This window comes from Hoplias malabaricus, chromosome 7, assembly GCF_029633855.1.
Source record: "Hoplias malabaricus isolate fHopMal1 chromosome 7, fHopMal1.hap1, whole genome shotgun sequence".
Taxonomy (NCBI): Eukaryota; Metazoa; Chordata; class Actinopteri; order Characiformes; family Erythrinidae; genus Hoplias; species Hoplias malabaricus.
In genome coordinates, this window is record NC_089806.1 from 45,611,501 (window position 1) to 45,627,786 (window position 16,286).

At 38.8% G+C, this 16,286-nt stretch overlaps 4 protein-coding genes and 1 long non-coding RNA gene across 12 annotated transcripts in view; 4 read left to right on the top strand and 1 right to left on the bottom strand.

Moving 5' to 3' along the window:
- The window catches only part of LOC136702112 (uncharacterized), a 269,541-nt gene that overhangs the window by 23,457 nt on the left and 229,798 nt on the right, over positions 1–16,286 (bottom strand). The gene's annotated exons all lie outside the window — the stretch shown is intronic.
- LOC136702334 (trace amine-associated receptor 13c-like) lies at positions 2,474–3,454 on the top strand. The gene has a single exon (XM_066677357.1). The coding sequence runs from the start codon at positions 2,474–2,476 to the stop codon at positions 3,452–3,454; it is 981 nt and encodes a 326-aa protein (XP_066533454.1).
- On the top strand, positions 4,440–5,429 carry LOC136702841 (trace amine-associated receptor 13c-like). The gene has a single exon (XM_066677994.1). It carries the CDS (start codon positions 4,440–4,442, stop codon positions 5,427–5,429), a length of 990 nt encoding a protein of 329 aa, XP_066534091.1.
- LOC136701489 (trace amine-associated receptor 13c-like) lies at positions 7,969–8,958 on the top strand. Its single transcript, XM_066676048.1, has one exon. It carries the CDS (start codon positions 7,969–7,971, stop codon positions 8,956–8,958), a length of 990 nt encoding a protein of 329 aa, XP_066532145.1.
- On the top strand, positions 11,525–12,514 carry LOC136701496 (trace amine-associated receptor 13c-like). The gene has a single exon (XM_066676054.1). It carries the CDS (start codon positions 11,525–11,527, stop codon positions 12,512–12,514), a length of 990 nt encoding a protein of 329 aa, XP_066532151.1.

Below are 16,286 nucleotides of genomic sequence, written 5' to 3' on the forward strand. Positions count from 1 at the left end.
TCTAAAATTAGATTCTCTAGTTTAAGAGCTAAAAGTCACAAAAGTTTTATAATAAAGACAAAGTATTAGAATTTTATGATGTTATCACAATGCATGTACCCACCATTCCAACTCAATTATACTGCAGAATACATATGACCTGCTGTGATTTGATCTACATAATTTTTTGAGCAATTGAACAAATTTCATTTTCTTGCAGATTTATAAATACTTTAGTACCTGAGAGAAACATATTTCTATCCAATCAATAATAAAGCTATATTTATGAGTTTATAATAGCAGTTTTAAAACATGTCTTTTATTTGTTAAAGCAGCGGTTTCCAACTATCGGGCCACATTACAACTGCTAACCACCTTAAGTGTTAGTAGAAAAATCAACTTGAATCAAATCTAATTTATTTGTATAGCGCTTTTACAACTGATGTCACAAAGAACTCTAAACTTCACATTTCTAAATATTACAAAAAGAAATGTATGTGTTATTTTTCATACAAGCTAATTATTGCAATTACAATATCAAGTAACTCTACATTGCTACAACTTGATCAGTATACTGAGACATGTCACTGTTTCAAGATTAAACTGATAACAACCCTGACCCTGCCACAGAGGCCTTGAAGACACTGCTGACTTTTCTGTTCACAAATCTCTGTCAGCTCTGAAAATTCGACTATGAGCACAGAACAGTTCTTGAGTACAAAGACCTAGAGCGAATGCAGGAAAAATCTGAGCACAAGCAGTGAAATTCCACATATTCCACAAAAAGCCATGAAACTGCATGACAGCTCCAAGAAGAGTGCTCCAGTGTATAAAAAAGCAATCTTTAGGAATTAAGATAAAACATTTCATTATTAATTTGCTTGTTATTAATTCTGTTTTGGCAGCACAGTGGCAAAACAGAAGTATCACTGTCACACAGCTCCAGGGTCCTAGGGTTGGGGGTTTAAGCCTCACTCCAGACGCCCTGATGTGAAGGGTTTGGTGTGTCCCACAGTCAAATAAACACACTCCAGCACCACCACACTGAGCACTGGCGCCCCCAGTCAATTACTGTTCACTTTACCGACTCATGACTGTGCAGCAAAGCACAGCTCGAATCACATCATCAAGTTTGCAGATAGCACGACTGTGGTGGGTCTCATCAGCAAGAATGACAAGTCAGCATACAGAGAGGAAGTTCCACGGTTAACGGACTGGTGGAAAACCAATAACCTGTCTCTAAATGTAGACAAGACCAAAGAGATCACTCTCCACAGTACATAGATGGCTCTGTTGTGGAGATCGTCAGGGGCACCAAGTTCCTTGGAGTTCACCTGTCAGAGGATCTCATCTGGTCCCTAAACACCAATACCAATACCATAGCCAAGCCCAGCAGCATCTCTACTTTCTGTGACAGCGAAGGAAGGCACATCTCTCACCACCATTCTCACCATATTCTACAAAGGAACTGTCGAGAGCATCCTGATCAGCTGCATCACTGTCTGGTTTGGGAATTGCACCATATCGACTCTCAAGTCCCTGCAGTGGGTAGTGAGGACAGCTGAGAAGATCATCTGTGTTTCTCTTCCCACCATCACAGACTAACCATAACCCTAACCCTAACCCTACATGCTGCATCCGCAAAAAAACAAGCACTGTGGATGACCACACTCATTCTTCACCCTCCTAACATCTGGAAAAATTTACCAAAGCATCGGGCCCTCACTTCCAGACTGTGCAACAGTTCCACAAGGACTTAGACTCTGGAAAAATCAGAGTGTGCTACGAACAAATGTACACATCAGTGACTGGACTCAACACACACACACAATCTCACCTTTTCAACCACTCTACACGTCTGCTGCTAACCTCTATCCAACTGGAAAACATTAGCATGTTGCTGATAAACTTAAGAGTACAGTGTTTACATTTATACCAAAATGGACCAAAACTGCGTATTTATTGTAAATCATCTTGCACACGTTGACTAACATGCCCATCCTCTCTCTGGCTGTGTGAATGAAACACGTTATTGACGTTTATGAGATGTCATTTGCTCTAATCTGGATGACCGAAGTTTTGCGTTCAGGACTGTGGACAGACATGGGGACCAGGGATGGCATTGTCTCAGAGGCCAACTACATTCATTATCTATGTTAGTGGAGCAGATAAGTTGAGTCTGCACTAAGGCCAAAGCCATAGTTTAAAAGTTAGATGTAAATTACTCAGGAAACATCATTTCAATATGACTAAGTTTACCACCTTCTTGCATTAATAGATATTGAAAAAATGTACTTCCTTGGCTCCACCCATTGCTGAATATGTATCAAGCTGTGATTCCACATTTTCCTGAGCGACCTCTACACCATATAAATATCAGAGCTGCTGTCTGTTCATCCAGTAACTCTTCTGTTCCTGGATATGTACCACTTCTACCTCTCAGCAGACTCCAGGATCTGATTTATTTATTTGATGACACATTAACTGCTGATCCATGAATATTACCCAGATAAACCAAACGGATCCCTGTCTGTTCTTTCACTGTCCAGAGAGATCTGTATCTACTGCAGTGTATGTGTTGTTGTATGTATCTGCAGCGGCTGTAGTTCTGTTAACAGTGTGTGGAAACCTGCTCATCATCATCTCTGTCTGTCACTTCAAGCAGCTCCACACTCCGACTAACATGCTCATCCTCTCTTTGGCTGTGTCTGACTTTCTGGTCGGACTTTTTGTGATTCCAATAGCAATAATATGGATGGTTGAATCATGTTGGATATTTAATAGTCTTTTCTGCATATGTTTTATTTTAACCTCATACTTTGTGACAAACACATCAATATTCAATGTTGCTCTGATTGCAGTTGATCGGTATTTTGCTCTTTCTAACCCATTCCTCTACACTAAAGCAGTCTCTGTGAAGACAATGTGTTTTGTAGTTGCATCTAACTGGTTTATGGTGTTATTTTACAATCTAGCACTTCAGTACTTTAATGGACATTTTGTAATTCTGGTAATGTGTCCTGGAGACTGTTTTTTTGTTTTGGATGAGAGCTGGTCTCTGGTTGATCCCATATTGACATTTGTGTTCCCGTGTGCTGTAATAGTTATACTGTATGCTTCAGTCTTTGTAATCGCGAGGAAACATGCCACTGCCATCAGAGGCCTTAAAACTCAGACAAGGTCAAAGATTATGACAGAATCTATGAAATCCGAGAGGAAAGCAGCAAAAGTACTTGGAATTTTAGTCTCTGTGTTTCTAGCCTGTTTGCTTCCATATTTTATTTATACTGTATTAGGGAGGGTAATAGAAATTGAATTAGGGTCATTTCAAAAAGTCTTGATGTTGGTTTATCTAAATTCTACCATTAACCCTATTATTTATGCTTTGTTTTACCCATGGTTCAGGAGGTGTGTTAAGCTAACTTTAACTCTTAAAATATTTAACACATACTCTTCACTGATGAATATTCTTTAAATGATAGAAGGTATTATTGTCACAAGATGTTATGTTTACAGAATATTATTAGTGTATTTACACTATCCATTCACACACTGTTAGCCACATTTCACCCATTTCTTCAATGATCAGGACCCCCACAGACGTAGTGGTGTTGTGTTATGGTGCTTTTCTGCTGTATGGCATCAGCTCGACTCAGCCAGGCTCGACACACTTTTTCCCTGATGGATTTCTACTCCCCTTCAACATGTAACTAATGACATCACAAAACCATGTCTCTAACAGGAATCGAAGGCTTTCAAATCTACAACAATAGAAGCATGTAACATTATGCATTGTTTATTCATTTTGATTTTGTTTTTTGTTTGTTCGTTTACTTTTTTGGGTTATTTTTCCTCTGGGCCCCATTTCTCACAGTTACCATAATTCCACCATTAATCTAGTTATCTATGCTTTGTTTTACCCATGGTTCTGGCAGTGTGTTAAAGTAACTTTAACTCTTAGGCTTTGTAACACAGACCCTGCTGATGAATTTCTTAAAGTAACTAAATGCTTTTTTTTTATTCAGGACGCCATGTTTGTGAAATATTTATTGTATTGTATGTTTGCACAATTGGTCTCGTACACAATATTCTAAAATAAACACAGCCCCCTTTGATTTTAAAAAGTTTTTTTTTTATTTTTAATCAATGTTAAAGCCTCAAATGAGCACACATACTATATGCTAGAACCCTACTGACCATCGCAATCATTAAAAATGTCAAAGTGTCTTTGAGCCAATGTATTTCCCTCGGTGTGAGAAACAAGGTTCCCCCCAATGTTCCACCCATTAACTGAATATGTAACAAACACAATTTCATGGGCAATTCCTAGACCATATAAATATCAGAACTGCTGTCTGTTCATCCAGTAACTCTTCTGTTCCTGGACATGGACCACTTCCACCTCTCGGCAGACTCCAGGATCTGAATTATTTTTTTAATGACACATTAACTGCTGATCCATGAATATTACCCAGATTAACCAAACGGATCCCTGTCTGTTCTTTCACTGTCCAGAGAGATCTGTATCTACTGCAGTGTATGTGTTGTTGTATGTATCTGCAGCTGCTGTAGTTCTGTTAACAGTGTGTGGAAACCTGCTCATCATCATCTCTGTCTGTCACTTCAAGCAGCTCCACACTCCGACTAACATGCTCATCCTCTCTCTGGCTGTGTCTGACTTTCTGGTCGGACTTCTGGTGATTCCGATAGCAATAATATGGATGATTGAATCTTGTTGGATTTTTAATGCTGTTTCCTGTTTGTGTTACTTATATATCTCCTATTTTCTCACAGCCACATCTATATTTGACATTGCACTGATAGCAGTCGATCGATATGTTGCTCTCTCTAACCCGTTTCTCTACACTAAATCAGTCTCTGTGAACACAATGTGTTTGGTTGTTGTATCTAACTGGGTGTTGTTGCTGTTATATCACATAGCAATGCAGTACTTCAATGGACAATACACAAATCTAGTCCTGTGTCCTGGAACCTGCTTTTTGGTTTTAGATAAAGTCTGGTATTTATTTGAGGTCCTGTTAAAATTTATTATTTTATTTACTGTTATAACTGTATTGTACATTCTAGTTTTTGTTATTGCAAGAAAACATGCCAGTGCTATCAGAGATCTTAACATTAAGACCAAGACTCGGACGTCAAGACACACAACTGACTCTATGAAATCAGAGAGAAAAGCAGCAAGAGCACTTGGTATTTTAGTGTTTGTGTTCTTGGCGTGTATGTTTCCAAGTTCTGTTTATGCTGCATTAAGTAGCGTTATACAGTTTGAAATGAGGACATTTCAAGTTTTTGTAATGTTGATTTATTTGAATTCTACCATTAATCCAGTAATTTATGCTTTGTTTTATCCATGGTTTAGGAGGTGTGTTAAACTGACTTTAACACTTCAGATATTCAACACTAATTCTTCATTAATAAATGTTTTATAAAACACATAAAGTCAATGACAATATTGACCATTTTAACTGTTTATTTGTAGTGTCATGGGTCTAAAATTAGATTCTCTAGTTTAAGAGCTAAAAGTCGCAAAAGTTTTATAATAAAGACAAAGTATTAGAATTTTATGATGTTATCACAATGCATGTACCCACCATTCCAAACTCAATTATACTGCAGAATACATATGACCTGCTGTGATTTGATCTACATAATTTTTTGAGCAATTGAAAAAATTTGATTTTCTTGCAGATTTATAAATACTTTAGTACCTGAGAGAAACTTATTTCTATCCAATCAATAATAAAGCTATATTTATGAGTTTATAATAGCAGTTTTAAAACATGTCTTTTATTTGTTAAAGCAGAAAGTAGAAGAATCAACTCGAATCAAATCTAATATATTTGTATAGAGCTTTTACAACTGATGTCACAAAGAACTCTAAACTTCACATTTCTAAATATTAAAAAAAGAAATGTATGTGTTATTTTTCATACAAGCTAATTATTGCAATTACAATATCAAGTAACTCTACATTGCTACAACTTGATCAGTGTACTGAGACATGTCACTGTTTCAAGATTAAACTGATAACAGAACCCTGACCCTGCCACAGAGGCCTTGAAGACACTACTGACTTTTCCGTTCACAAATCTGTGTGAGCTCTGAAAATTCGACTATGAGCACAGAACAGTTCTTGAGTACAAAAACCTAGAGCGAATGCAGGAAAAATCAGAGCACAAACAGTGAAATTCCACATATTCTACAAAAAGCCATATATATATATATATATTTCTTTTTTTTTTTTTTTGATTACAGACAGCAACTCCATGACAGCTCCAAGAAGAGTGCTCCAGTGTATAAAAAAGCAATCTTTAAGAATTAAGATAAAACATTTCATTATTAATTTGCTTGTTATTAATTCTGTTTTGGCAGCACAGTGGCAAAACAGAAGTATCACTGTCACACAGCTCCAGGGTCCTGGGGTTGGGGGTTTAAGCCTCACTCCAGACGACCTGATGTGAAGGACTTGGTGTGTCCCACAGTCAAATAAACACACTCCAGCACCACCACGTTGAGCACTGGGGCCCCCCAAGGCTGTATGCTCAGTCAATTACTGTTCACTTTACAGACTCATGACTGTGCATCAAAGCACAGTTCGAATCACATCATCAAGTTTGCAGATAATACGACAGTGGTGAGTCTCATCAGCAAGAATGACAAGTCAGCATACAGAGAGGAAGTTCCACGGTTAACAGACTGGTGGAGAACCAACAACCTGTCTCTAAATGTAGACAAGACCAAAGAGATCACTCTCCACAGTACATAGATGGCTCTGTTGTGGAGATCGTCAGGGGCACCCAGTTCCTTGGAGTTCACCTGTCAGAGGATCTCACCTAGTCCCTCAACACCACTACCATAGCCAAGCCCAGCAGCGTCTCTACTTTCTGTGACAGCGAAGGAAGGCACATCTCTCACCACCATTCTCACCATATTCTACAAAGGAACTATCGAGTGCATCCTGATCAGCTGCATCACTGTCTGGTTTGGGAATTGCACCATATCGACTCTCAAGTCCCTGCAGTGGGTAGTGAGGACAGCTGAGAAGATCATCTGTGTTTCTCTTCCCACCATCACAGACTAACCATAACCCTAACCCTAAATGCTGCATCCGCAAAAAAACAAGCACTGTGGATGAACACATACACTCTTCACCCTCCTACAATCTAGAAAAAGGTACCAAAGCATCAGACCCTCACTTCCAGACTGTGCAACAGTTCCACAAGGACTCAGACTCTTGAAAAATCAGAGTGTGCTACGAACAAATGTACACATCAGTGACTGGACTCAACACACACACACACACAATCTCACCTTTTCAACCACTCTACACGTCTGCTGCTAACCTCTATCCAACTGGAAAACATTAGCATGTTGCTGATAAACTTAAGAGTACAGTGTTTACATTTATATCAAAATGGACCAAAACTGCGTATTTATTGTAAATCATCTTGCACACGTTGACTAACATGCCCATCCTCTCTCTGGCTGTGTGAATGAAACACGTTATTGACGTTTATGAGATGTTATTTGCTCTAATCTGGATGACCAAAGTTTTGCGTTCAGGACTGTGGACAGACACGGGGACCAGGGATGGCATTGTCTCAGAGGCCAACTACATTCATTATCTATGTTAGCGGAGCAGATAAGTTGAGTCTACACTAAGGCCAAACACATAGTTTAAAAGTTAGATGTAAATTACCCAGGAAACATCATTTCAATATGACTAAGTTTACTACCTACTTCCATTAATAGATATTGAAAAAATGTACTTCCTTGGCTCCACCCATTGCTGAATATGTATCAAGCTGTGATTCCACATTTTCCTGAGCGACCTCTACACCATATAAATATCAGAGCTGCTGTCTGTTCATCCAGTAACTCTTCTGTTCCTGGATATGTACCACTTCCACCTCTCAGCAGACTCCAGGATCTGAATTATTCATTTGATGACACATTACCTGCTGATCCATGAATTTCACTGGGATTAACCAAACAGATCCCTGTCTGCTCTTTCACTGTCCAGAGAGATCTGTATCTACTGCAGTGTATGTGTTGTTGTATGTATCTGCAGCGGCTGTAGTTCTGTTAACAGTGTGTGGAAACCTGCTCATCATCATCTCTGTCTGTCACTTCAAGCAGCTCCACACTCCGACTAACATGCTCATCCTCTCTCTGGCTGTGTCTGATTTTCTGGTCGGACTTCTGGTGATTCCGATAGCAATAATATGGATGATTGAATCGTGTTGGATTTTTAATGCAGTTTCCTGTTTGTGTTACATATATATCTCCTATTTTCTCACAGCCACATCTATATTTAATGTTGCACTGATAGCAGTCGATCGATATGTTGCTCTCTCCAATCCGTTTCTCTACACTAAATCAGTCTCTGTGAACACAATGTGTTTGGTTGTTGTATCTAACTGGGTGTTGTTGCTGTTATATCACATAGCAATGCAGTACTTCAATGGATACTACACCAATCTAGTCCTGTGTCCTGGAAACTGCTTTTTGGTCATAGATAAAGTCTGGTATTTATTTGAGGTCCTGTTAAAATTTGTTGTTTTATTTACTGTTATAACTGTATTGTATATTCTAGTTTTTGTTATTGCAAGAAAACATGCCAGTGCTATCAGAGATCTTAACATTAAGACCAAGACTCAGACGTCAAGACACACAACTGACTCTATGAAATCAGAGAGAAAAGCAGCAAGAGCACTTGGTATTTTAGTGTTTGTGTTCTTGGCGTGTATGTTTCCATTTTCTGTTTATACTGCATTAAGTAGCGTTATACAGTTTGAAATGGGGACATTTCAAGTTTTTGTAATGTTGGTTTATCTGAATTCTACAATTAATCCAGTAATTTATGCTTTGTTTTATCCATGGTTTAGGAGGTGTGTTAAACTGACTTTAACACTTCAGATATTCAGCGGTAGTTCTTCATTGATTAAAGTTTTATAATTCATTAAATGAAACAGACCATTTTACCATTTTAACTATTCCTATTGTGTAAACATACCTACTTGAATCCACAGTGATGTCATGTATTTAAAAGGAACTCTTCTACTTTAAGAGCTAAAAGTATCTACCCACCAATCCAACTACATCATATATACAGTCTGCTCTGCTTTGATGTACAGACATATTTGGGCAAATTATCTTTCAGTATCAAGTCATGAGTCAAGAGAGTTTTTATGTCAATAAATATGTATATGTATATATACGTATATGTATATATGCATATGTACAGGACATACAAAGGATTGAAATTATGTTACAGAAGAATGAACAACTTCCATTGTCTTCCAGACTTTACAAATCATTTGGTACCTGAGAAAAACTTATTTCTATCCAATCAAAAATGAAACTAAATTCATGTTTTTATTTTGAGAGTTTTAAATTGCCTTTTATTTGTTAAAGTAGAGTTTCCCAAACACTCAGCCACATTACAAATGCCACAAGGAATATAGTAGCAACATTACCTCAGAACTTCACTTTTTCTAAACTGTATCATTACTTTTTCAGGGTATGTTTTAATAAGACTTAATTATCACACTTATGTTATAAGGTAACTCTGTTATACATTCATCAGAGTACTATGTAACATCACTATGTTTTTAGATTAAACTGATGACAGAACCCTGCCACAGTGGCCCTGAAGACACTGCTGCCTTTTGTGTTCACAAAATTGTGTGAGCTCAGGTTATAATTGCATTGTTTTCATTTAAACCCTAAGAGCAATGTTCATGGTGCGCTAACTTAAAATGAGGCTGTTGCTCAAAATAAAAGTTTGCTCATATTAGCGCTACACATGTTTGAGTTTATGCAGTGTGTTCACAAAAAAATCTGTGCTCCTGTTCATGTGTAATGCACAGTTAAGATTTTTCTGTGAATCCTCTAAACCAGAAGAAGCTGACAGTAAGAACCAAGTTGAATGAGGACACTGCTCTTTTTAACTAATAAGCAATAATGTAATTGGTCAAACTCCATAAACACTTCTGATTGGCTGAGGACTTACAGCAGCAAAATTACTTTAAAAATCAGACTATGAGCACAGAATACTTCTTGAGTACAAAAAACTAGAGCGAATGCAGGACAAATCAGAGCACAAGCAGTGTAAATCTGACTAGTCACATATATATTTTCCTGGAGAGAAACTCTGTGACAGTTCCATGAAAAGTGTGTCAACTTTTTAAAAATAGGATTAAACTTTTGAAATAAAAAAAATCCTCAATGTTTGATATATATAGAAATACTTTTTTCAACTCAGTGTTGTAAAAAAAAGTTATGCTCATAATTATATTATTATCGTTACACTTATATAGCGCCTTTCTAGACACCCAAGGACGCTTTACAATCTACACTGCTATCTACACTCTACTGCTCAGAACGCTCAATTCACACACACACACACACTGGCGAGAAGCGGCAGCCAAACGCGCACAGCGTACTCTCGACCAGGAACGACCGTCCACCTGGAGGACTGCATCGGGCACTAGGGTTTAACCCAGGACAGAGCGCCAATCCATATCTGGGCTCACACATACAGACATTCATTCACACACCAGGAAAGTTATTAGAGAAGCCAATTCACCTACCCTCCATGTTTTGGACTGTATATCAATAGTGATGTTCACAATGATATTCACAAAATATTTAAAATATTAATTCGTTGTTTTATTGCCAGTATTGTAGTGTTAAAAACAACAATCATGTCTTGTTTCTTAAATAGAGAGCTTTCAGAGATGGCAGCTGATTTTCTTCTGAGCTGCACAGTTATCTTAGAGTCACTAATGAAGATTTGTATCAGTGTATTTACTGAATTTCTAAAACTTTAAATACTGTGAAACTACAAATTTTGGGGGCTTAAACAAACTAAACAATGTCTCCCTTACATCTGCCCAGAGAGACCTGTAACTACTATAGAATATCTCTTAATTTATGTCAGGGGCTTCTGTAGTTCTGTTAACAGTGTGGAAATTTGCTTTTAATAATTCTGTTGCTCACTTCAGCAGTTCCACACACTGACTGTTCATCCTCTCTCTGGCTGTGTGTATGACTATCTTTCCTAAGTGTTTGAGCTGCCATTTGCTTTAATCTGGATGAGAGAAAGTTTTGGCATTCAGAACTGTGCACAGACGCTGGGGTCAGGGATGACATTGTCTCAGAGGCCAATTACATTCAGTATCTATGTTAGAGGAGGAAATCTGACCAAATGAACTATGTTAAATCAGCACCAAGGCCAAAGACCTAGTTTAAACTGTATATTTAAATTACAATGGGAACTTAAGTTTTTAATGTGACTAACTCTAATATTTTCTCTCACTAAGGAATACTAAAAATGTACTTCCTATGCTCCACCCATTTACTGAATATTTATCAAGCTGTGATTACAAACATACATAAATATCAGAGCTGCTGTCTGTTCATCCAGTAACTCTTCTGTTCCTGGACATGTACCACTTCCACCTCTCAGCAGACTCCAGGATCTGAATTATTCATTTGATGACACATTACCTGCTGATCCATGAATTTCACTGGGATTAACCAAACAGATCCCTGTCTGCTCTTTCACTGTCCAGAGAGATCTGTATCTACTGCAGTGTATGTGTTGTTGTATGTATCTGCAGCTGCTGTAGTTCTGTTAACAGTGTGTGGAAACCTGCTCATCATCATCTCTGTCTGTCACTTCAAGCAGCTCCACACTCCGACTAACATGCTCATCCTCTCTCTCGCTGTGTCTGACTTTCTGGTCGGACTTCTGGTGATTCCGATAGCAATAATATGGATGATTGAATCTTGTTGGATTTTTAATGCAGTTTCCTGTTTGTGTTACATATATATCTCCTATTTTCTCACAGCCACATCTATATTTAACATTGCACTGATAGCAGTCGATCGATATGTTGCTCTCTCCAATCCGTTTCTCTACACTAAATCAGTCTCTGTGAACACAATGTGTTTGGTTGTTGTATCTAACTGGGTGTTGTTGCTGTTATATCACATAGCACTGCAGTACTTCAATGGATACTACACCAATCTAGTACTGTGTCCTGGAACCTGCTTTTTGGTTTTAGATAAATTCTGGTATTTATTTGAGGTCCTGTTAAAATTTGTTGTTTTATTTACTGTTATAACTGTATTGTATATTCTAGTTTTTGTTATTGCAAGAAAACATGCCAGTGCTATCAGAGATCTTAACATTAAGACCAAGACTCGGACGTCAAGAAACATAACTGACTCTATGAAATCAGAGAGAAAAGCAGCAAGAGCACTTGGTATTTTAGTGTTTGTGTTCTTGGCGTGTATGTTTCCATGTTCTGTTTATACTGCACTAAGTAGCGTTATACAGTTTGAAATGGGGACATTTCAAATAATCTTGATGTTGGTTTATTTGAACTCCACCATTAATCCAGTAATTTATGCTTTGTTTTACCCATGGTTTAGGAGGTGTGTTAAACTGACTTTAACACTTCAGATATTCGGCACTAGTTCTTCATTAATAAATGTTTTATAATTCATAAAAAACACAAGCCACACTGGCACCTGTAACTATTCCTATATTGTAAAAATGCCTACTGGAATACACAGTAATGTTGTGTGTCTAAAATTTAATTTTCCAGTTTAAAAGGACTAAATGTGCCTTGGGTGGATACTAAAAGCAAAGTACTAGAATTTTTATGATCTGATTGCAAGTACTCATTAATCCAAACTCAATCATACTCCAGAATGCATACAGCCTGCTCTGCTTTGATCTCCAAAAATCCAAAAATAATCTATCAATAAATACAGAAGAATTTAAGACTTTCATTGTTCTCCAGACATCCTTTTGTTCCCGAGAGTAATTTATTTGTATCAGATAAATAATAAGGTTAGTTTTTACTGGGACACTTTTGAAACGTCATAGATTTATCAGTGCAGAGGTTCCAAAACACACTGCCACCGAACAACTGTCAGCTACCACAAAAGGCAGTAGCGTCATAATCTCTGAGCTTCACTTTTCAAAATATTACCTATACTTTTTCACAAATATAAACTGATTTAATTATTTAAGCATTTAAGGTAACTGCATGTAGTTATATACCAGTGGCGGATGCTGGTCTTTCAAGGAGGGGAAGCTCAGTTGCAGCCTACATCAAGAAATGTGTCGGTTTATTTATACGTAAATTCTACCCTCCGTTCGACTCAGAATAGAATGAAAATGTAATGCTCTCACGGATCTTTACACCAAAGTATCGCTGATTCGCTCATTTCACTGTCAATCAAAAAGGGATTCAGCTTCAGACAGATCATCTAATCATCATGCAGAAGCTGAGCGTCCGGGCCAGCCGAGGCCAGCCCACTGCCCCATAGACCCCCAGAGACGCCGAGCGTCCGATGGGCGGGACAAAGCCCAGCATTTATCCAATGACTCGTCTCGTTTCGCTGCGCTTCGCTGCTTCGCTATTGAACTGTGTGGACGCTCAGTGTCCACACTGTTTAAAGCACTGTGAAGCTGCGGAAATGATTGAGAGGAAAGCTGCGTCTTTACCAGTGATAAGAATCTGATTCTGAACAAAAGTTGAGCGCGTTGTAGTGCACATTTATTCAATGACATGTACACACAACAGTGTAGTGGAGTATAGACCGGACAACGAGATGAAAAGTCAAATGAAGAAATGAAAAGTTTTGAATTAAAACTTTTTCATTCTGACCAGGACCTTCTGTCTGCGACCGAATTAACATTCCACAAACCGCGGGGGGGCAAAGACCCTGCAGCCCCCCACACACACGCACGCACACAAGTTTCACATCAAAGACTGGAGCGGGACACTTTCCAACGACACCTGGCCCCCGGTCCCCTTCCTCTCTTCAGGAACTAAAGATAAGTTTATAATGCTCTTAAGAAACAGGAACCTTGAACAAAAGGGGGGAGTTTATGACAATGGCACCTAAATGTCTCGTCCTTATCTCGAGCCCACTAAACAGACAGCCCCAGATGGTCAAACTAGTTGAACTCGGGGTGACCCCCCGTTAACTCATCCGCACCGGACGAACAACATGGATCAACAGCGACCCCAAATGGACACTGGCGAAACTACGGCTCGCTCGAGTTCGCCTAAACAATAACGAAAATGAAATCAAATTCTGATTAATATGCATAAACAATATGTACGAGTGTCATCCTATTGTCTTCAGATGGACATCTATCAACCAATGAAGTGATGTGTATTACTGTTGTCAATCATGAAAGAAATTTCTGTCTCTGATTAGAAAAACGAATTAATACCTTCTACAATATCGTAAATGGGACGTAAACACAACGTACCCAAGATGAAATCTTATGTAAATGTTTGATATTAATAATCCAGGACGCTCATTGTTGTATATTACTAACATGTATAAGAAATTTCAATACGCGAAATTTCTATTCCTTCTCCGTGAATCTCTGATTCAAACTCCCCCTCTTCCCTCTTTCGGGAGAGTCACGTGAACCTCGGATTCGACCCAATCGAAGAAAGGACACCTCCCAATAGGGCGTGACCGCGCTGGCTTTGAAAAGAAGTTCAGCTCGGCACATCAGTACACAGTTCGCAACAGGAAAAAGAGAGCGTGCAGTTCAGAGAGCAGTTCGCCCGTGCAGTGCAGTGCAGTGCAGTCCAGCGGTTCAGCTCAGAAGATCGGAAGCTCAACTCGCTCTTTTCTCTCTGACTCTTAACTTTGTTTCCGCTCTGAATGCCTGCACGCGTTCTCTTTGTTTTTCTTCAAGCTCCGAACCTCTCCAAGCGAGATGCTTTCTCCTCCTCACGACGACGAACAAAGAAGAACCTTAAGAGACTTCACTAAAGCTCACAAGAGACGTCTTGAATTAGCTAGAGTATGAAGCCTTACTAATACGTCGAGTGATTTGAATATCTTCTTTTCTTTTAATTTTGTTTTTGTTTTATCGCCCAACGAAGTTTGACCTCACGAGTAATCAAAGCAGGTGAAACTTATTTGTGGCCAGAATAAGATATCACCCTTTTAGATTAGTTGAAAGCGGATATATTAGCATTATAAGCTGACTTCTAAGGGCACTCCTTCTGGAAAACCGAGCAACGAGACGAGCCAACACTCTGAAGAAGCCACTCCACTCCGGTGAGAAACCAGCCACGCCTGCAATTCTCCGAAAAGGGGAACTCTCGATCGACGACGCCCCGCCTGAGGCCGAGAGCTTCTGACTCAACCGGGAGGGAATCTCCTTCACAAGCGGGCCTGTCTTTCATGACGTGGGAACGACGAGAAACAACCCCAGAACACGGAGGTTAAAACAGCAGGACGCGACGGCTCGGTGAAACGGCAAACGAGTAAGCTAGCTCAATTCTCACATTTTCCAGAAGCTGATGCCTGATTAAGTCCCTTTATAATTTATACGTAATAGAACCTCAATTAGCAACATTTTATTCACAAGTCACAGTGCCTAGCTTATCTTTAAAGTCGAATAGGCTTCTCCTGCGTTGATGCCGTGAGATTTCAAGATTACGCTATGTTAATTAAATATCCTTCTCTTTGTTAATAAAACTTTCATTATTTGAAATTACAGTGTGTACAGTCTGTTTATTAAAAAGTCTGAAAATCCTGAAGAACTCACTTAGCTTGACTATTATTCATTCTCAAACTAATTAGTAACGTTTTAATTGTTTAAGCCAATTATAAACTTTAATTGCTATCATTAGTCAAATATCAGTAATTATAAGAGTTTGAATAAGGTCAACGCTATAAACACAATATATAAATATATATATTAAATATATATTCACATAGGTATCACGGTGTATGATAAAAAAAAACAACATACACTACAACAGTATATATTTCATCACATTTTTTTTACATTTTAGGGGAAGCAGAGCTTCCCTTGCAGTCTTAGAGCAATCGCCTCTGTAATATATGGCACTGTGTTGCTGCATGTAGTGTTTCTACGCTTTGGATGTCTGTGAGGAGTGTGGTGTTTTCTCTCTGTGTCTGCGTGGGTTTCCTCCGGGTGACTGTCTGTGAGGAGTGTGGTGTGTTCTCCCTGTGTCTGCGTAGGTTTCCTCCGGGTGCTCCGGTTTCCTCCCACACTCCAAAAACACATGTTGGTAGATGGATTGGTGACTCAAAAGTGTCCATGGGTGTGAGTGTGTGACTGAATGTGTGAGTGTGTGTTTTCCTGTGAAAGACTAGCACCCCATCCAGGGTGTGGTCCTGCCTTCTGCCCACTGATACCGGGTAGACTTCAGACCCACCGCCTCCCTGAACTGGATAAGGATTACAGACAATGAAAGAAT